Genomic DNA, 22,524 nt, shown 5'->3' with positions numbered 1-22,524 from the left:
GGCGTAATTATTTAGATTCATCTAATAATGGTTTTGTTCATCTCCAAAGCATACCTACATCGAGACTTGCAACTTACCCTACTCAATATCGCCAACTTTTTTCATCCATCAAATTAATATTACCGCACAAAGCATTAGATTGAATATTCATATGAACCCCAGGTCAATATTGGAACCAGTTCAAGACGGCCATCTGCCGGGGGCGGCGTCTTCCGCTGCATTGTGCCTTGCGCACGCGCCGCCGCCGCTGCAGCGCAGCTTGGCTCATGATCAGCTTGTGTGGGGTCAGGGAACTTAGCCAGGTTCATAGATAAGACAAGAATAAATAGATAGTATCATGCTTGTAGGTTTTGTATACATGTGCAATATAGACACTCTTTATAAGAAAAGTCCAGAGAGAAATGATAATAGCTTTTTCATCGATTTTTTTTGTATTTGTTGTGTCTTTATAAACTAAAATAGATACTAAAAAATGACCAATCCCAAACAAGACTTTCATTTGCTCCCTAGTCAGCCACTAAAACTTGTTTGATATAAGTACTAAAACTTTGTAAATGATATACCTGTGAGTTTTGTTTCTTAAACTTTTTTAGAATGGGCTCAGTTGTGGGGACGGCCTAAGTAAAATAGAATAATGTTATTATCGCTCGGGTTCCGTTCTTCCTTTGCTCCAAATATTGAAACAATAAAAAAAGCATATGAATAAAAACGGCATATTTTTGTGTAATAAAGTAACCCTCAACCGTCAAATGACGGTGTCAGTACCCTTGTTGGCACAGAAGCTAAGCCCCTGTAACGGTGTTTGCCGAGCCAATTTATGTCCCTCATTACGCCACTGTCAATAATCTACTTATCTACCAGCGACACGCCTCGCGATACTAGCGACGAACATCTGTAATAAGCCAATATTAGGGCATTTACATTCTAACTTGTTATTTAAGGCGCGATTTAAATTGTATTTAGGTCACGACTAACGTAACTTTACCTACTGACAAAATGTTTGAGATTTGACCGTCCATTTTGTGAAGATTGCTAACCGGCCGTTAACGACTTGCATTTTCGATCAAATATTGTAGACACTTTTTGTTACTACCAGCAAACCGCGCCCGCTATAATATTTTATATTACGGTGAACGCTGAATCTTCTAAGTAATTTAATCTTAACACAAAGCGTACGGATATTTATATAAATCTTTAAACGATAACAGGTCAAATAAATCTCGTCAAAAGCACAAGGAAAATAATAATTAGTAGCTATAAGGCAAAAATAAGATAGTAAGCTAAAACAGTAGTAGTCCGGCGCTGAAACATAACCAATAAAAAAGTGAATCTAAAAATAATAAGCATGAACATTGAACAAATAATACAGATAAGCGAACGATGATAAACCACAGGGCGAGTTTGATGGATTTTACGCGCTATTAATTACTTAACCTCTGCAATCCTTATAATATCAGCACACAGCTACAGCTTATCAAACCACTTGTATTCTATTACACAATACGAAAGCACAACACAGACCCGCAGTAGATGAGTGTATCGTATCGGACGTATTGTCCATTGTGTCGCCGGCCCATTGTTCCCTGTGTACACTACACCCAACATCGATCGACTTACGTGTGTGTTATGACTTCTAGTAGTGACAGCCGAGAATAGAAACGGAACGATATATGTAACATATTTCTTGCTTCTCTATTGATTAATCCACGATGAGAGCAAATTACATTCCTTAGCACTTCTAAGTACATAGTACCTAAACGTAAAGGCGAGATTCCACCAGTTTGCGGCACTATACGGCACAAGCATTTTTGTACTGAATGTGCTTGTGCTTGAGGATTCATCTACACGCGACACTTGGCGATGGAACAAAGAAGGTAAAATTAATTCGTGCAATTGCTGAGCACACACCAAAATGACTCCAATTCTGATAGAACACCGATTGACACAAACGACACAACGACAGATTCGACCGGATCTTTATCGAAATCTGGAAGCTCCTGCACCTAATATTATAAGTAGCAGTTACCTATAAAATATTAAGCCTTGCAAATATTAGAAGGGAATTAGGTAAATGTAAACATGTAAAGAACACAATTCAAAAAACATCTTCAGCTAACCGCAACTGCATACGATCGAATGAGTTTCGCCTTCATCTCAAACGTCGTATAACGCTTGCGAGTTTTAGATATGTTTACCTTATTGTTGTCAGAAACCTACACATAAAAGGCAACAAACCAAATACATAACTTTAATATCCACAGAACCAAAAGAAGTAGGTAACTTATAATCATAATACATATAAATCCTTCCACAAAACAATATAATTCCAGAAACCACAAATTATATTTAAGGAAACTGGAATAAAAGCTTACACTAAACACATTCAAATGACAAATCCGCCCCACGACATGATTTAGAGTTGATCAAATAAGTAAACTCCCTGACTGTAATATGCTTCCAGATATAAATTGTCATCATGTAATTGTGGTGGGCGATTACAAACTTATCTCCACCGGTGGCAAAAATACGAACTGTTGCACTTCCATTTTAAAAGAGCTTATGTATATATACTCCCGTCCGTACACGTACGTCCTTTATCAATGTGGTAACCATTTTGTTTTGAACCAGTGGCGCCTCGTTGGTGTTTCGAATACGTCTGTAGCAGTATAATAACTGCGTTTGCTGTCAGCGGAGCAAATCTAGGGCGGCATGGCGCGGAATGGTCCCGCGCAGCGAAATCCGCGTTTCGTCGCCAAATTACATGATTTATTGTCATCGCAGATCAAGCGGTGATTTTGCGCGCAGTACACAAGGGGAAAATACTGCCAAATCAATTATACTTCTAGATACGTGCTTTAGTAATTATTAAAAAAGAAAAGGCGATTAGATTTTGAATAGTTATGTTTTTCAATACCTAATATTAATTATTTTTTTAAATTTCGTAACTCAAAACTAAATAAAACCTACTTCTACTTAGCTAATTTTTTTAAAACAAATACTACTCAGCCGCATCAATATGTTTTTAATGAGTCATTTGTTGTTGTGTTTCAATTTATTGTCGAAAGAAATCACGAGATCTAATTCTTATTGATTTAATTTCTGTTACGAATACAAACCAAAAACAAGCAGTGTGACCCAGACAGCTACTAAGGGGAAAATAGGGGCAATATGGAACGAAAATATTATAATAAATAAGTGTAAGCTATATTGTGAATGTGACAGTCCGCGTGGCCCCCACGCGCGTTTAAGGGTTAATAGCAAGGGGTCGTCTTTATAAACTGAAGAGATTATTTTAAACAATTACCCCGACCCATTCATCATTTTCACCGATTAATATTGGAGATTATCACAATTATGACGGCTAATCATGTGACAGGCTTGCTATCTATTCCAATATACATTCATTAATGTATTGTTCATAATCTTAAAGTATAAAATAAATAAATAAATTTATTCAGAATAAATATAACCCATTTTTCAAAACAACTTTTCTGCCAAACTACAGGACGGTTTGTTAGCAGAGGGACTAAAACATAGATGGGAAGACTTAGCTAAATGGCTAGTTACTTCGTATTTTGTATGAATTCGTATTTTGTTTATAATCAATTAGATATAAGTGTTATTTGATTATAAGTTTGACATTAAAATTTACTTCAAACATTTTGGGAAATGTGTAAAATGGCAAAAAATACTGTACACAAAATTTGTTTTCAATTAAGTATTTACATGGTAACTATCAGTAGTATCGTCAAAAAAAGAGACCTTACACTTGTCTTGTAATGTGTCGTCATGTCGTATTATATATAAAATAGTCCAAGAGAAGCCTATATTTAACTGGCAAGGCTTATTTATTGGAAGCTATTAAGAAACTCGTTAACTTTACACATCAATCACACCTTCAAACCCCATAAACGCAGAGCGTGTAACCTCCCGCAGTCTATTAGGAAAACTGCATTTCCTGAGACACGCAATAAGGCGGCTGCAGTGACATCAAACACGAATTAACTCTCAGCGACCCTCCTTTATCAATGGAGACACGATCCGTTAAGTGGCCGAGCGGACCCCGGCGGTGGAGAGGGGAAACAGCTTCAGAATACTATCGGAAAGAATGGAATTTTAAGTTTCTTAGACCGTATAGACTATTTTTCTTACAAAAAGGCTGTTTGTGTCGTCAATTTCTAATCCGTAACAGTAAAATAAATAATAAATGATTGGTAGGGAAGGGAGCTGAAGACAGAGTAATAAGAGACACACAGAAACACCAAGACTTGAAGCATGATGTACCTACTTACACCACTAGGGTTTAAAAATATGCCAAAATGGCAATTAAGATTTTAAAGATACCAAAATATTCATAGAGAAAATAATAGGTGAGTGCGGATAGGACTAATATTGCCATCTAAGTAATGCTGTCTTTTTAAAATAATATTTAAAAATATTTTGATGTGATCCTCTTTGTTGTTGTGCGTATGCTTATTCGTTGTTTTCTCTATGCATAACGACCGTTACAAAATATTATACCTAATAGTACTGTATAGGTACATAAGCAAATTTGTCCTGAAATGTATATTATGAAGTAAACTATTCTAATCTACTTTAATAATCCGGGTGGGCGTAAAGCACTACTCAAAAACTGATCAACAAAATTTACAATAACGACGTTACGCCCTATAGCAATTAATTACAAAATGTCAGATATAGTTGTCTATCCCTTTACGTCGTCGGCGATTGAATTCTCACGCGACGGAGGAGGGAGGATTAGACGGCACGCGACACTACAGATATTGTCCATTTGCCCACATATTGCTCTTGTTAATATCTTCAAGTTAATGTATAGAGGGATATCGAATAAAATTTTTGAAATCAAAGCTTGATATACACTAGTAATTATGTGACAGCTGTAGACCTCATGAACCACATTGCCAAAAAATTTATTGAAAAATATATAATTTTAAAAAAACCTACTCATATAAACTCACGGGAATTGGTTAAGAATTACATCTTGTAGAGTAGAACCGCCGGACAGATATACGAAAGCATTTTTGCCCAAGTTAAAACGGAGACCTTTGTTCTAGCTCGTTTAATAATATTCTTACTGTTTCATGAACCAAATTAAACAGCTGCCGAACTACTTACTTCTTGATCAAGATATCATACCGTAAATACATATTCACCAAGAAACCCCAGAAAATGTAATATAAATTAAAAACAATGCAGGGGGTATTCAGTTTAACACCCTAGAGCCTAAATGGTCGGGCACTGTGCGGTTTAAGAGGAATTTCCTCCCGCGGATGCTCCAGCTGTAGAATGCCGAGGTATTTCCGAGAATCTACAGTATGGGGGTTTCAAAAAAGGAATGTACAGGTTTTAAAAGGTCGGCAACGCGCTTGTAACAGCTCTCGAGTTGCAGGCGCCTATAAGTTATGGTGACGGCTTACCATCAGGTGGGTATGCTTGTTTGCCACCGACGTGATGTCCAAAAAAAAGAATAAAAAAAAAAAAAAAAAAAATGGCAAACATCAAGTAACATCAGTGACTAATTACAAACTTCATACAATTCACGTTGTTTAACATAGACGTCACGTTTTTTGTCTGTGCCCCGCGCGACCCCTCGCTCCCCTAAACAAGCGGAACATAACAAATTTAAAACGATGCCGCATTAATACCGCGGCTGCAATAATGTTAGTGACTGTACTTTCTATACTTCTTATATTTACTCGTATTTAATAATTCAAATTTTGTTTAGGCTGCTGCACACATCGGTCTTTTTAGGGTTCCGTACCCAAGGGATAAAACGGGACCCTATTACTAAGACTCCGCTGTCCATCCGTCTGTCTGTCTGTCCATCTCTCACCAGACTGTATGATGATGATGATGCATTTCTGTTGCCGCTATAACAAAAATTAAGGGGTCTGATACAACAACCGTCCGACTCGCACTTGGCCGGTTTTTATTAAATGTTCCAGCCAGCCAGCACTTAACCATGTATGCAAATAGCAGGATACAACTTTGATATACCTATTTTACCAAAATAAAAACATCGAGACGCCCTGAAATCTTGTGGAAAAGTATGGAATTTATGAAATCTTGTTCATCTAATTGTAATTAGTTAAAAAAAAATGAGAATTTCTTTAACAATCATTGTTCAAAGAGGTTCATACATTCACAATAGATCAAAACGCAAGGAGTGTACAATATAATAACAAAAATGAGTTGTCAATTGATTTCCTGGCATATTCGCAGTGTTGGGGGGTTGGGCCGAAGTGCATCTCGCCGGGGTTCCGCGGCATATGCCCGCGCGGGATCACCCACTGATAATGTTTCACGATTGTGATCCGAATCCCCGGGCATAATCATTGAGTGACGGTTGTGCACACAGCAATATATTGCGATTAAGCAAAAAATATTTAGATTTTTTTTTGTTTAACGTGTAAACACCGGTCTGTAGCCTTACACAGGATAAATTTGACACTGATATATTTGCTAACGTCTGCGTAACTTACTTTCTATACATCTCGTTCGTACTAAGATGACTAATATGCCAGTACAAGCAAGAAGCATGTAAGTTACGCTACGCTAGCGAATATGTCATCGTCAAATTGGTAGTAAAATGCTATAGAAATGCTAAGCACTAAAAATCTGACATATCCGTCTTTTAAAATACAGGGTGTTTATTTAGTCACCCGCAATAATTTACGGGGTGAATATATAGATCATAGCAACTTTTACTATGAGACCAACCCCGAAATCGCGAAAAAAAATTGACTGTTCCATACATTTTGGCTGTCTAACCTTGGCATTTTCTATGGGAAAGTAAATTCCCATAGTAAAGGTTACTCAGTATGATCTATATATTTAGCCCGTAAATTATTGCAAGTGACTTAATAAACACCCTGTATAATCAAAATATAAACTAATTATGAACCAAAAATAACCTATGAATTGTTTTTATTTCAATTTAAGTGGCTAACTACCATATAACTTGTCTATGCCTAAGCAATGCGTATTTTTTTTATTAATTATGTATTTTAATTCAGTGATGTAAACAATGCTATTTCCAAATTAGTAAATTGGTTTAATTTTAATAATTTATTGTTAAATGAGAAAAAGACCAAATGCATTAAGTTTGTTACAAGTCACATAAGGAAGTGTCATTGTCAAGGATGAGGAATTGGAACTAGTAGATAGTACAGTTTTTCTTGGTATAACTTTAGATTCTAAACAACAATGGGGTCCCCATATTGCTAAACTCTCGAATAGACTGAGTTCTGCAGCTTTTGCAGTGAGCAAGATCCGTCAGTTAACAGACGTGAAAACAGCTCGATTAGTTTACTTTAGTTACTTTCATAGCATTATGTCATATGGTATTTTACTATGGGGCAGTGCTTCAGAGATAAATACCATTTTTGTTCTGCAGAAGAGGGCTATTCGTGCAATATATAAAATGAACCATAGAGACACACTTAGAGATAAGTTTAAGGACATTAACATAATGACAGTGCACTGTCAATATATTTATGAGAATATTCTGTATGTACATAAAAACATTGCCAGTTTTAAGAAAAACTGTGAAATACATAATATTAATACTAGAAATAAGCATAAGCTCGCAGTGCCCTTCACTAGGCTCCATAAAATTAAAAAATCATTCATGGGTAATTGTGTAAGATTTTTGTTTGTCTGTTAGTAAATTTAAAAAATATGTAAAACATAAGCTTATCTCTAAAGCCTATTATAGCACACAAGACTACATGAATGATGAAACACCGTGGGATTAAGTGTAATTGTAAATAATGAATTATTTATTGTTATGTTAATAATGATGAAATTGATAATTCAATGTATAATATATATACCGTATTTTTTGACATTTAGATTTTATTCTAGAAAGTTTCTAGACTAGTATTTTTATACAATTTTGGTGTTTGACGATCCTTTTGTGAAATTCTTAGTAAGTATTAAGTTTACCATATCTATAATAATTCAATGTTTTTTTTTGAGAACAATAATAACTGCATCAATAAATTGCTCTGATATTTAGTTTAAGATGATATTTGTAAAATTAGACGATTTAAATTGCTTGTTGCTAGGCCTATTTGAATAAAGAATATATTGACTTGACTAATATTAACAGTGGATGTACGTATAAGCAGTACGGCTTTGTCAAATCTTCACTTTATGTTATACAGGTGTAACATAAATAGTGGGGGATTCGTTTAAGGGCATATTCGGTATCGTGTTTTAATTAGGAAAAAGTGGAAAATATGGTTTAATTAGGTTTTCCTTATCAGAGCGCATTACATACAAACTTACTTAAATAAAAATTCTAACTCTGTGTAACTGTGTAACCTGCAACGAACAGTTTTACGGTCGCGGTGTAATACGCGTCCCGTCGCTACCCAGCGGTCTGCTCAAACACAGATACGAAATAAATAGCCGCGCCATTACAAATAATGGCTCAACTAACGTGCTAATGCCTCGCAACTATTTGTCATCTCCGTTAAAAAACGGGGGGCATGAATGTCACATAAATTAACATGAACGTAGTGTCGGACATTTAGTGCCCTAAAAAACTTAGGAGACAATAGACGTTATTGTGCGCGAAATGTAATGAACCATCAAATAGCTGCTAAATAGTCTATATCGGCTAAAACAATAGTTATTATTTAATATTATAAATATCGTTACATAATTTTATAAATATTCTTCGGAAATAAAAAAAGATCGGGTAATCTAAAAGTAGATTGTTAACCAAGGGATGAAAGACACTCATTTCTTGTGTGTGTGTGTGTGTGTGTGTGTGTGTGTGTGTGTGTGTGAGAGGGAGAGAGAGAGAGAGAGAGAGAGGTACTTTCAATTAACCATGTAGATAAAAGTATAGGTATTTATGTAATGGGAAGTTAAGTTCGTAATCGTAATTGGGAAGTAAAATGCTCCAGTGTAGAAACGTATCACTTTGTGCACACTTTTTATGACGACGATCCACTTTCGGAGCATGAGAAATGAAAATACATATAGACTCATGACTACGTTGAAATCTGTAGATATTTGTATGTCGTTCAAGAAGTATTCCAAGCAGTTATTCTTGTATATTGTCTGATTTGCCTGTAACCCGTCACGCGGAAACGCGAAGTTTATTTATTTATTTAAGGTAAATGTCACTAAATAAACACAATGATGTTTTCATAAACACCCTTAAACATACCCGGATCATTCCCTCTCGCCTTCAAACCTATTTGTGTTACAGCTCAGTTTACCCAAAGGCATACGTGTCTTCAAAGAACACTGTGTACTCGATGATATTCAATTTTTTGTGGTCATAAAGCTCGTGACACACGAGCGACAGCGTCAAGAGCGCCGTCACGGCCGTCACCGAGTTCTCGCTCATAAACTAACGGGTTAATGTGTTTCCCATCAGCTGACGCGTCTAAACTACCTAATGCTATTTAAAGGCATAAGAATAACAAGAATTTTGACTGTAGTCTTGATAATTGATAGGAAATTTTGCGATGGGTAGTTTTAATAGAAGTGGATTGTAATTGCAAAGTAATTTTGTAGCCACAGTAAATTTACTGTCATCTTTCGACACATGATTAAAACTTTTAGAGCGCCATTTGATTTTGATCCTTATTCTTTCACTGAAATGTGTTAAATTTGTTTAATATCAAAAAGTGGCGCCATTTATTAGAGTATAGGCCAAAGGTTATGGTGCCATCGCTCGAAAAGATGATACATATTTTTAAAAATAATTTTGCTCGTTTTATGCAAACCCACGGTAAAAAGTATTTACGACCAATAATAGTACACAATGGAATAATAATAATATACCTACCTGTTTTATGTTTAAAGTTCTATTCTGTTTGATATTAAGTTGGAGTAGGAAAGTTATGCTTTTCTTTTAAAAAAATATGCATCATACATAATTATGATCATAATACTCCTCAAATTTTATAAGCATACATGTAGGGAATGTCATATTTTTATCAATACAAATGTATTTAAAATAACCGGCCAAGAGCATGTCGGGCCACGCTCAGTGTAGGGTTCCGTAGTTACTCTTCCGTCAAATTAAGCTAAACTGGAGCTTAAAGTATAGTAAATTGTTAACCAAGGGATGAAACGGTACCTTTCACCTGAGTTAAACAAATAGGCAAATTTGCATAATCAGTACCTAATTAAAATAAGTCTTTTTACTATGAAGGGAAAACTTTTTGCGATAACTCAAAAACAACTAAACTGATCATGTCCGCTATAGTTTTCATTTAATGTCTTTCTTAAGCTCTACTTCCACGATTTTTTTCATATTTTTTGGACCTATGGTTCAAAAGTTAGAGGGGGGGGGGACACATTTTTTTTTTCTTTCGGAGCGATTATCTCCGAATATATTCACTTTATCAAAAAATGTTTTTTGAAAACCCATATTAGTTTTGAAAGACCTTTCCAACGATACCCCACACTCTAGGGTTGAAGCGAAAAAAAAATTTCACCCCCACTTTACGTGTAGGGGAGGTACCCTAAAAAAAATTAAATTTTTCGATTTTATTGTACGACTTTGTCGGCTTTATTGATTTATATATCCATGCCAAATTTCAGCTTTCTAGCACTAACGACCACGGAGCAAAGCCTCGGACAGACAGACAGACAGACAGACAGACAGACAGACAGACAGACGGACATGGCGAAACTATAAGGGTTCCGTTTTATGCCATTTGGCTACGGAACCCTAAAAAGAGTCATTAACTCATTAGATGAAGTGGAAACAAATGTACCACGCACACGTTTGGTGATTTGTCTTTTTCGTTAGATTTGTAAGCAAAAAGTAAGGTTTTTAAACAGCATTCTTTGATAAGTGTTAAAAAGGCAACTCAAACATCCCTCGATGACAGATGTCATAATGATATTTTTATCTGTACGATTTTCTTTCTCTTCCACCATGATTTGATTAACGCAAATGCGCTTTGTACAATTAAATAAGATTATTATTAATAAAACAAGTGTCGTGTATAAAAACATCTTTAATTTAGAAGAAAAACCTGCGCCCCATAACATATTTCATTAGTTATGGGCCCAGATATCGTTATTGCGTAAGAAAAGGGGAACTAAAATACGGCGTCAGTACAAAAGAAGTAAGAACACAAGATGGCGAAAGATAACTTAAATAATCGATATAATATTCAACAATTTAGTGGTGACGGCTTTAACAATTGGTCTTTTAGAATTAAAAGTATTTTGAAGGAAAATTTGTGCCTGGAGGCGATACAAACTGTGAAATATGCTGAAAATAAAGATAACGAGAAAATGGAAGCGCGAGCGCAAGCCATCTTGATTGCCGCTGTGGCGGACAGTCATTTAGAATATGTAAGAGAGGAGACAGCATACGCGATGTTCAAAAATTTAGAAGAATGTTTTAAAGAAAAAGGAATAAGAAGTAAATTGTTTTTAAGAAGACAACTAAGTGACATAAAATATAAAGATACAACATCGTTAAAAGAACACTTTACAAAAATACAGGAAATATGCACACAACTGGAAGAAGCCGGATCAGAACTGTCAGAGGAAGAAAAAATTAATTATGTACTTTTATCAATGCCCAAATCTTATGAATCAATAGTTACAGCTTTGGAAACCATTGGGGATTTGAAATTAAACACAGTGAAGGATAGATTATTGGCTGAGGAGGAGAAACAGAAAAAATTTAATGAATATCAGGCAAGTCAAGTACAGTCAAATGCTTTCAATTGCTTTACATGTGGTAAGCCTGGCCATAAAAAGTTTCAATGCAGACAAAGTCATGGATATGGATTTAATCAAGGACATGGACGAGGCGAATGGAGCCATGGATATGGATTTAATCAAGGACATGGACGCGGTGGATGGAGCCAAGGATATGGATTTAATCAAGGACATGGACGAGGTGGATGGAACCAAGGAAGAGGCTTTTATCAAGGACGTGGACAGAGTGGATCATACAGAGGAACAGGATTTAACCAAGGACGTGGTCGTGGCAGCCAAGTGAGAAGTAGAGGATCAAGCCAAGGACGGAGTACCAACTATGTTGAAGATAATGATGAAAAGACGGCATTCTTCTGTGGAAATGTAAGTGGTGAACCAGATTTTAAATTTTATGTAGATTCAGGGTGCTCAGATCATTTAGTATACTCTCTAGACCATTTCACTCAATATATTGAATTGAAAGTGCCAAGAAAAATTGCAGTTGCAAAAAATAGTATAACTTTAGAAGCTTTTGGAATAGGAAATATAGAAGTAGTGTTCAAAGTGGGCAAAACTGAAAACAAATGTATAATAAAAAATGTGTATTATGTTCCAGATGTAAGAAAAAATTTATTATCAGTGTCTAAAATGGAAAGTGTCGGGTTGAGGATTGAATTTGCTAATGGAAAGGTACGAGTATATAAACATAATTATTTAATCATGATTGGAAATAAAGAGGGAACACTATACACAGTTGAATGCAAAATAAATGTAAATTCGTGTCAGTTAACAAATACAGTAGATACAAATTTATGGCACAGACGTTATTGTCACTTAGGCTCACAAAATTTAGATTTACTTGTACGTAAAAATCTGGTAGATGGTTTATCTGAATTAAAAAATAAATTTGTAAATGACAGTTTATGTGAAGCATGTATTTTAGGGAAAAGTCGTAGACAGCCGTTTAATAAATTAGGGACTAGAGCTAAGAAACCTTTAGAATTGGTACATTCTGATGTCTGCGGACCTATAACACCTGTGACTTGGGACGGTAACAAATATTTTGTAACATTCATAGACGATTATACTCACTTTACGATGGTGTTCTTAATAAGAAATAAATCTGAAGTTTTCAAAAAGTTTGAAACATATTATAATACAGTAACAAAACATTTTAATTCAAATTTGTTGAAGCTGAGAATCGATAATGGCCGTGAATATCTTTCAGATGAATTTAGGGAGTTTTGTAATAGGAATGGAATTGTCATGCAGCATACAGTACCATACAATCCTGAAATGAATGGAGTCGCAGAGAAAATGAATAATACCCTTATGGACAAAGCAAGGACCAGTCTAATAGACTCTGGCATGAAGAAAGAATTTTGGGGTGAAGCAATCTTGTTCGCAACATATGTAACAAATAGAAGTCCAGTTTCAGGAAGAGAGAAAACACCATGTGAGCTATGGGAAGGACGCAAACCTGATGTATCAAACTTGAGAGTTTTTGGATGTGCTGCTTATAATCATGTGCCAAAAGAACTGAGAAGGAAACTTGACAACAAAAGTAAGAAGATGATTATGATTGGATACAACATAGGAGGGTATAAACTTTTTGATGAAGAAAAACAAACAACAGTGACAGCTAGAAATGTAGTTTTTGATGAGAGAGCTATAAAATCGAACAAAACAATTAACATACCGGATTATGATACCTTGGAAGAGACAGAAGACAAAACGGCACAGGAAAATGAGGATTTGAAAATAGAATTGGCAGAAAATAAGGAGGAAGAATTTTCAAATACAGAAACATCAAATAATATACAAGAAAATGAACCAGAAAAAGAAGAGAGAAGCAATCAAAGAGGAAGAGAGAAAAGAAAAATTCAAAAACCAAAATGGCAAGAAGATTATGTACTTGATTTAGAAGAAAATAATGATGAAGCATTGTTTGCTCTACTTAGCAGTTACCATGAAGATGTGCCAATGACATATAATGATATTCAAGAAAGAGAAGACAAAAGTGACTGGGAAAAGGCCGTAATTGAAGAACTGAAAGTATTGGAGGAAAGTGAAACTTTTGAGATAGTACCAAGACGAAATGAAAAATTGTTAGATGCAAAATGGGTGTTTACAAGAAAGGATACAGGAAATAATATGATCTGTAAAGCAAGACTAGTAGTTCGCGGTTACCAACAGCAAGAAAAATTTGAAGATGTATATTCACCGGTTTTAAGACTACAGACACTTCGGACATTGTTATCAGTTGCTGCCAGGAGAGATTACCATATTCATCAGATGGATGTGAAAGGAGCGTTTTTATATGGAAGAATAGATGAGGATGTGTATCTTAAACCTCCAGAGGGAATGAATATACAGGATGGATATGTATTAAAGCTTAAAAAATCTTTATACGGTTTGAAAAAGTCACCAAAATATTGGTATGAAAAATTTAATGAGACAATTATTTCATATGGGTTTAAAAGATCAGATAATGACTATTGCTTATTTACTAAGGGAAACATATACTTACTTTTATATGTAGATGATTTATTGATCCTCAGCGATAACTTAAAAGATGTAGAGTCAGTAAAAACCTTTTTGAAAACTAAATTCCGCATGAAAGACATGGGAAATGATAATTTAATGTATTTAGGTATATCTATTAAAAAACATTCCGAAGGCATCTCAATAGACCAATCTAAATATTTACAAAGTGTACTGAAAAAATTCAATATGGAAAATTGTAAGGGTTGTGATACACCAATGGACATTAACTTTAGATTTGATGAAAATGAAACTGTTGATATGACATATGAACATAAATGTAGATCATTAATAGGATCACTTATGTATGCAACTGTTGGCTCTAGGCCAGATTTAGCAGCTTCGGTGTATTATCTAAGTAGATTTCAATCTAAGCCCAATGCAGGGTTATGGCGTGCTTTGAAACGATTACTGAGATATGTTAGAAAAACTGTGAATTTTTCTTTACTATATACTAAAGATGAATCAAGTGTACCTTTGGTAGGATATGCAGATGCTGATTTTGCTAGAACTGATGACAGGAAATCAACATCTGGATATTTTTTTAAAGTATTTAATAATAGTGTAGTCTGGAGATCAAGGAAGCAGACTACAGTTACACTAAGTACAACAGAGGCTGAATTTGTAGCTCTGTGTGAAGCGATTATGGAAGCTTCTTTTATGTTGAAACTATTAGCTGATTTAAATATAAAAATTAGTAATGTAACAATTTATGAGGACAATCAAAGCACAATTAAAGCTATTAAAAATACAGACCAGAAAAGATTAAAGCATATTGATGTGAAGTATAACTATATTAAGCAAAAGGTTGAACAAAATATTGTCAAAATAGAATACATTAGTACTAAAGATCAGCTAGCAGATGTTTTTACCAAACCTTTAGGTAAAACTATTTTTGTAAAACTTGTAGACAAACTTGGTCTCATATCGAGGAATGATTGCGTTGAGGAAGAGTGTTAAAAAGGCAACTCAAACATCCCTCGATGACAGATGTCATAATGATATTTTTATCTGTACGATTTTCTTTCTCTTCCACCATGATTTGATTAACGCAAATGCGCTTTGTACAATTAAATAAGATTATTATTAATAAAACAAGTGTCGTGTATAAAAACATCTTTAATTTAGAAGAAAAACCTGCGCCCCATAACATATTTCATTAATAAGGTTCAGTTGTAATGATGCGCTCCATGAGGAATTGCAAATTTTGTATTTTCATCTCAAATCAAGCATTTGTATTCAAACAGTGCTGTTTGGTGAAATGGAACTGCTGATGAAGACCAGAATTAATTTTTGTCGTTGAGATGCACCTAAGCATAATTTTAAAGGCATATGAAATTATTTTGTAAGGTCGGTTTTTTTTCTGTTAATGTGTGGAAATATGAGTTTCAGCAAATTGATAAAGGGACTGTAAGGGTAACATTAGCCTACCATTGCCATTAACCTACTTATGTAAATAATCCTAAGTGACTGCGCGACACAAAACGGTACTAATATTCGCAAAATGTGTTTTTTTTTGTCTAATAATAAGCTACATGTATTTATTTTCCACCCAAACAAGAGAATGTCACCTTATCGTCTCAAAGAACTCTCGTCAAAAGGAACGCGAAGCCCGCGAAATGCCCACACCGCGGCGCCATCGCCACCGCCCGCGCCGCAGATAAAACAAAGCGCGTTTGATCTCCCACCCTGCACACTTGCAAGTATTCCACAACTCGCAATTTACCCAAGACAAGTTCGCCATTGTCACAATAATTACCAACAAGGAGCATCCACGGGCTTCGCACTTCCCTTGTTTGGAAAATCGTTCCCGAATTTTCTCAAAAACAATCAAAGTTCGGGCGATGACGTCATCTGGATCGCGGCGAGGCCTCGGAAGGGAATTATTGTTATTAATTAGAGAGGGTTTGTTTAATTAAGTAGGGCGCCAATCACGCCGTCATCTTGAGTTCGACGCCAGTCTCGCTCAACGTCTTTGTTACATCTCTACCATAGACCTATGGACGCTACGATACGATACATACTGATGAATAAGTGGTCTTAAAAATATATTTAGTAATTACTAAGGTAATAGATATTAGGAGAATGAATACTAATTTTAATCGGAATTGATTCCTATAAGACTACTAACTGAAGTCACCCAATCTTAAAACATTTTATATTTATCTTATAGGATTATGTTTTAAAAAATGCTTCTTATTGGATTTATAATGATTCTGAAGCCCGACGTTTTTTTAAACAAACAAAACAATAATACAATGCACTCCATTCATCTCAAATAATTTCAATAGCTTCTTTAATAAATGTTTTTCCGTCACTTTTTACAACACGAATAAAAAAACGTCGCAATTGTTTTGCTTCCGACATTATCCACTAAAGGTTTTATTTTTCGACTTTTCCTCTGAGACATTCTTATTAAAATTTAAGCAAGTTGATCTAAGTGGACAATAGACCTATTATTATACGAAAATACAATCTACAATCGAGTCATTTCTTGCGGGGTCTACGCCTGCATCGTTCGTCACTCCCCAGCGATAATGGAGTGGGATAATTTTAATCGTGCGCGAATTGTCGAGCGTAATGCCCCGGCCACGTGGCGCGGCCCTAATTCACACTGAACTACATATTCTTAATGGCCGTCAAGACTGTGAATGTCTTCAGAAGTTCATCAGTTAATTTTGATTAAATTATTTGATATTTCGGGTAAATTTTGCTTTGGTTCAGCATCAATTGTTAATTGTTTATACGCCAGAATTCTAGAGGTGTAGCATTGAAAGCGCACACGTTAACATGATCTTATTTGAAATGCAAGAACCATTCATAACGTTTTTTGTCCGCATCAAACGCTTCTCTTAATCACCGCCTACTATTTAATTTCCCACTGACGCTTGCGCCGGAAATTCAAAATATTCCCATTCCTCGGATCACAACACTAGGCCGTCCCATTAATTCCCGGGAATAACGAAAATTCTTTAATTCCTTGTGCAATTAACATCCAGCGTCAGTGCCGAGGCAAGCCAAGTGTCATCGTAAGTCTTGGAGTCATTAAGGGCATCTGCAGCGCGCTAAATAACGAAAAAACTCCACAAGAGGGGGCGGGGGAACGATGAGATTTTATTTAACAAAGTCTATATTAACCCCGTGCAATTAGAGAGCGTTAACGAGCAACGGTAATGACTGCTGGGGCGCTATTCTTAACGCATGCGACATACTACGGTTTGGATGCTAAACGGTGGATGGGCCTCATAGAGATGCCGAGTTTAATCGATGCTTGATTCTACACCTTCCCTTAAATACTACCTAGGTTACTTACATTAATTACATCATTCCACCGATTATGGTTTGCATGACTTTCAATATTGCTATACTCATCAAGACCGCAAGACTTCGCTAGCTTGGATAGCTCGAGAATTTTCAAAAAAGTTGTTGGTTTACCTACAACTTCATTGGTTTCCCCACGTGACACACTATCAATCAGAAGTTTCAATCCAATAAGATGTTTTTTTTTAACTAAAAATTAACGTTGGAAAAAACCCCGCTTCTACTTTACACCACTTTGAGAATAGGCACGCTGCACTTTGACACATTACCAGAGAGTGATGCGAATCCAAAGCATTTGAATATAATAATCGTTGCGAGGCAGCGGGCAGCTATTTATTGTTTAATTAACCCGACGTCCGGCTCGCCATTACGGGTAAGCACCCCACTTGTTTATGTTAATGCAAGAATGGGAAATTAGCCAAGGAAGCAAAATCTTAATTTCCCTTTTCTCCAAATACATAGTGAGAAAGCTTTAGGCCTATAACGGTACTTAACATTACCGTTTATCGCCCTAGAAATTTGAGGTTGAATCATTTAAACTGTTCCAAAAATGAAACAGTAAAATATGATTTAGCTGTCTATCGTCACAAAAGTAGATCAATAAAAATGTGATAGTGCCTATTCGTTTTTTTTCTTGGCCCAAATATTTGTTATTTACTTCGATGGTAACAGCGGCTATAAATATAGTGAGTAAAAAAACCGCAGTATAAATCTGTAGAAAGATGATCGATAGAAAGATTGATACATTTTTATAGTTAAAAAATGCATAATAAAATGTAATATAAAACATAATGTAATTTATTAACATTAACACATTCTATTTCAAGCAAAAAACTATCATAGTTCCGGATTTCTAATTCTAACAAACACGGATTCAATTATCCATCATTTCCTCGACAGTATACTCGTAGCGTGATAAAATAAGTCAGTAAGGATATTACAAGCTTTCCAGGCGTAATTCTGTTTTCAAAGAGGAAGCAATGCGATACTATAGTTAAGGCGAGTGGTGTCATTAGTGTAAATTACGGTGATAGCGTGCTGCAATCGCAATTGTGGCCCCGCAAATTGGGTTCTTTATTGCACACTAATTCGACCAAACATTCGCCTCTTAATTTAAATCGGACTGCGTTGTGCCACGTTTAGGGAAACGCCAATCGCGGAGCTTCGCTTACATTGAACTGTATGAAAACTCACAGACATAACATTTACCCTATTACCTATGCATTTTTTATTTACAAAAAAACTGGCCAAGCGCCTGTCGGGCCATGCTCAGTGTAGGATTATAGACTGCCTTGAAAGGGGGTTATAAGTAAGCATCATGTACAGTCAGCAAAAGGGAGTACGTTCGCGGCGCTTTGTACGTCTTTGTTTGTACTTAAGAAGGGAAGAGTTTTTGTAATCTATCATCATATCATGACTAAGCTTTACTTTCAAGATTTATTCTACATTTTTTGGACCCATGGTTCAAAAGTTAGAGGGGGAGGGGGGGAAGCCTTGTTATTTCTGTGAAATCGATTATTACTTTCTTATCTCCACTTTACGTGTAGGTACACTAAAATAAAATGTTTTTTATCGTTCGACTTTGTCGGCGTTATTGATTTATATATCCACGCTAATTGCAGCTTTCTAATGACCACTGAGAAAAACCGGACGGAGAGACAGCCAGACGGACATGGCGAAACTATAAGGGTTGTAGTTGACTACGGAATCCTACAAAGATGCAATGGCAACTGTGGTTTTATATTGCACACCAAAATTCGACTACAAGTTGATGTCCTAATTCATTAAGCGCTGAAAAAGTTACATTTAAATAGCGACCGTAGCAACTTTGCTATAGCGGCATTATTGCTGCAGCGTTGACGCGAGTGTTGTAATATCAATCTTGACTGACAGTGAGATCACCCAAAAGATACATCACGTCGCACAAATCATGCCTGCCTCTATCATGGTTTCATATCCATTGAAATTAATAAGTCAGGTAAATAATTCAATCCATATCAAACTTTACAAGCAAATTAAAAAACTGCTCATATATTAAAACACCTGTAAAAACATGTCAGAACAGAATTATGATTTATGTGCGTCCGTATAAGATAATACGAGTATAAATATTACTTATGATACGAGGTCAAATACAAAAACCACATCATGCAGATAGAGATAATATTGTCTATCGCTACTTATAAGCTAGAGAGCTAAAATGCGGATGTAAATATACAACTAGAGATGGGTAGTGAGAAAATACTCACGGGTAAATACTGAGTAAATACCCAAATCGGTGGGTATAAACTATTTAGAGTGCTGAATGGGCATATAAATTTAAAATTTAGGTGTAGTTGTAAGCCGCTACTCGATTAAGTACTCAAAATTTTAATAAATATATTTTAAGGGGGGGCACTCCATACATCCACCAACGTGTTGTACTTGCAACTTGAATGCTTCTATAAATTTTAGGCCCTTTATAACTTTCGAACCAAAGTTAAAAAATATATGAAATATATCGGGAGATACCCGTACAATAGAGTACTAAAAGAGATTTCTTTAAAAAAATCATAATAAAAGGTGGTAAGTGCAGCGTAAACACGCACTTTTACGCGACATGTAGTTATCTAGAACATCAATAAAACTCAGTCTCAACATATTTAAGTTTAAATTTGGCCTCAGCTGGAGGTTTTTGTGTTTTTTTTGTACGAACATGTATAGAGTAAACAATTTAGGTTAGTTTGTAGATTGCATATTTTACAAGTCCTTTTTTTACAAATACATGATGAATACTGCAGTGAAACACTAGGTATAGGAGACTCGGCATATCACAAAATATGATTTTTTATGATATCATTTTTATTTACGGAATATGGACATATTATAAGTAAAAAAGTCCATATTGTAATTTGATTTATAAATATCCTCATTTTTTCTCAGATCTGCTCCTGACATCACGTGCCAGATGAACTAAACTTATGATATTGTTATGCCCTGCAATCAATTACCGTGCGTTCTAGTTATTGATGTTATAACGGAACGGATTCCTTTGGCTTCTAACCTTACTCGCACGACCAACATAACCTGCCCTCCCTCACATCCCTCCATACGATACAGATTGTATATATAGAGGGGATAAGCCTATTCTTGGCGGATCAAGTGAGGCTGGGTAAGTCGAGAGTGCACTAAATGACATGCGCCATCTGGTATGTGTCATAAAAGAACCCTCTTGCCACTATTCGTGTAGGTCGTGATAGTTTCTTGTAAGGGTAGCTGGGAGGGCTGGTTCTACCCTTGTGTACTGCCGATACTTACGTTGCTCGTCTCGTAATACTTGCCGTTTGATACAAGTATATTTTTGTAGAAGCAAAGAATTTCGTTCTTATGAACATGTACTACTCACATCAAGAGGTACTCATAACAGTCTTAACCAAATCAATATACATAATTTTGACGACCAGTTTGGCCTAGTGGGTAGTGACCCCACCTACGAAGCCGATGGTCCCGGGTTCAAATCCTGGTAAGGGCATTTATTCGTGTGATGAGCATGGATATTTGTTCCTGAGTCATGGGTGTTTTCTATGTATTTAAGTATTTATAAATATTTATATATTATATATATCGTTGTCTAAGTACCCTCAACACAAGCCTTATTGAGCTTACTGTGGGATTTAGTCAATTTGTGTAATAATGTCCTATAATATTTATAAAACAATATTGATTGTAACAACTATAAATTTCATTTAATCACTTTCTTTAAATAATACAACGTAGTTGAAATTTTGCAGCATGATTACATGTTGTTTTTCCCGTCTATCTCATATCATCTTTATTTTCATAATGACATAACGCGAACTTAATGATATATTGAACCAAAAGATGAAAGGCACCCATTTCTGTGAAGTCGCTAGCCTACATTTTTTTTTTTTGCTCGTGACAGGCCACACCCGGTATACTGAAGTTTAGCCGTATAATGGTATTCAAATAAATAAAGGATGTTATTTTAGTTAAAACGAACGCTAAAATGAATCATTCCAACTAGTGACGTAATCTAAGGTACCTAATCTTAAACGCTATCTGCAACAATTACCTACGCACAGGTTCTTACAAACCAATTAAGCGCAATCACCCCGACTCCGCCAACAAAGTTTGAAAAGGTAAATATCGCGTGTGACGCGCGACTATATCTGCAAATCAATTAAGGAGTTAAAAATTCCAAGTAAATTGGTGTCTTGTTTTCCGCCGCGGCCCTTATCATCGTATTCAATCTGACTGCGTGGTCAGAAACTACCCCCTTTTATGGATATTTCACCCCCTAGGGAATACTTGATATCCTATCTGGATACATCATCTACCCTTAAAATGAGCTAATGGGCAAATCACAAATGTAAAACATAATGAAGTGTCATAGCAAAATTATTCAATTCAATTACTTAGTGCCATTATTATATGCATTGAAATTTAGCGGACAAATTCACAAAAAAATATCTAGTCGGATAAATAAAATAAGTAAATAAATAAATATTATATTAGACAAATTGGCTAAATCCCACAGTAAGCTCAATAAATAAGGCTTGTGTTGTGGGTACTAAGACGACGACATATATATCGATTATGAAGTAAATTTCCAATCGGACATAATAAAATCATTGAAACTTTTTTTTATTAGACCTACATTTTTTAGCTTTGTAAATGAATAAACACAGAAAAAAAATGTTTTAATTATATTGCTATTCCAAAATGCCTAAAAATGTAAACTCTTCAAATCCCATCGTTGTGACGAATGAAAACAAGTGCCTAAACCTTACATGGTGTGTGTATCGGTACCCTCTTGGCTTTATCATCGATTTTAATAAATTACTAAGGCCAATTCAAATGCACATTTTGATATCTAAATGACATCAAAATAATGACATTTTGTTATTATTTCGTCGTGCTTTCTTACATGTTTTGGCGCAAGCGAGA

At 35.4% G+C, this 22,524-nt stretch overlaps 2 protein-coding genes across 3 annotated transcripts in view; one reads left to right on the top strand and one right to left on the bottom strand.

Moving 5' to 3' along the window:
• LOC133526710 (histone-lysine N-methyltransferase PRDM16-like) overlaps positions 1–22,524 on the bottom strand; it is a 156,420-nt gene that overhangs the window by 94,855 nt on the left and 39,041 nt on the right. The gene's annotated exons all lie outside the window — the stretch shown is intronic.
• LOC133526283 (uncharacterized) lies at positions 11,203–13,345 on the top strand. Its single transcript, XM_061862835.1, has 2 exons — positions 11,203–12,096; positions 12,329–13,345. The coding sequence occupies exons 1-2, from the start codon at positions 11,299–11,301 to the stop codon at positions 12,332–12,334; spliced, it is 804 nt and encodes a 267-aa protein (XP_061718819.1). The 5' UTR covers positions 11,203–11,298; the 3' UTR covers positions 12,335–13,345.

Source organism: Cydia pomonella, chromosome 16 (genome assembly GCF_033807575.1).
Source record: "Cydia pomonella isolate Wapato2018A chromosome 16, ilCydPomo1, whole genome shotgun sequence".
NCBI lineage: Eukaryota > Metazoa > Arthropoda > Insecta > Lepidoptera > Tortricidae > Cydia > Cydia pomonella.
The sequence above is the reverse complement of the archived record's forward strand: the minus strand, read 5'-3'. Positions and strand labels throughout refer to the sequence as shown.

Coding starts and splice junctions, on each gene's coding strand:
- LOC133526283 (XM_061862835.1), top strand. CDS start 11,299: ATGGAAGCGCGAGCGCAAGCCATCTTGATTGCCGCTGTGGCGGACAGT.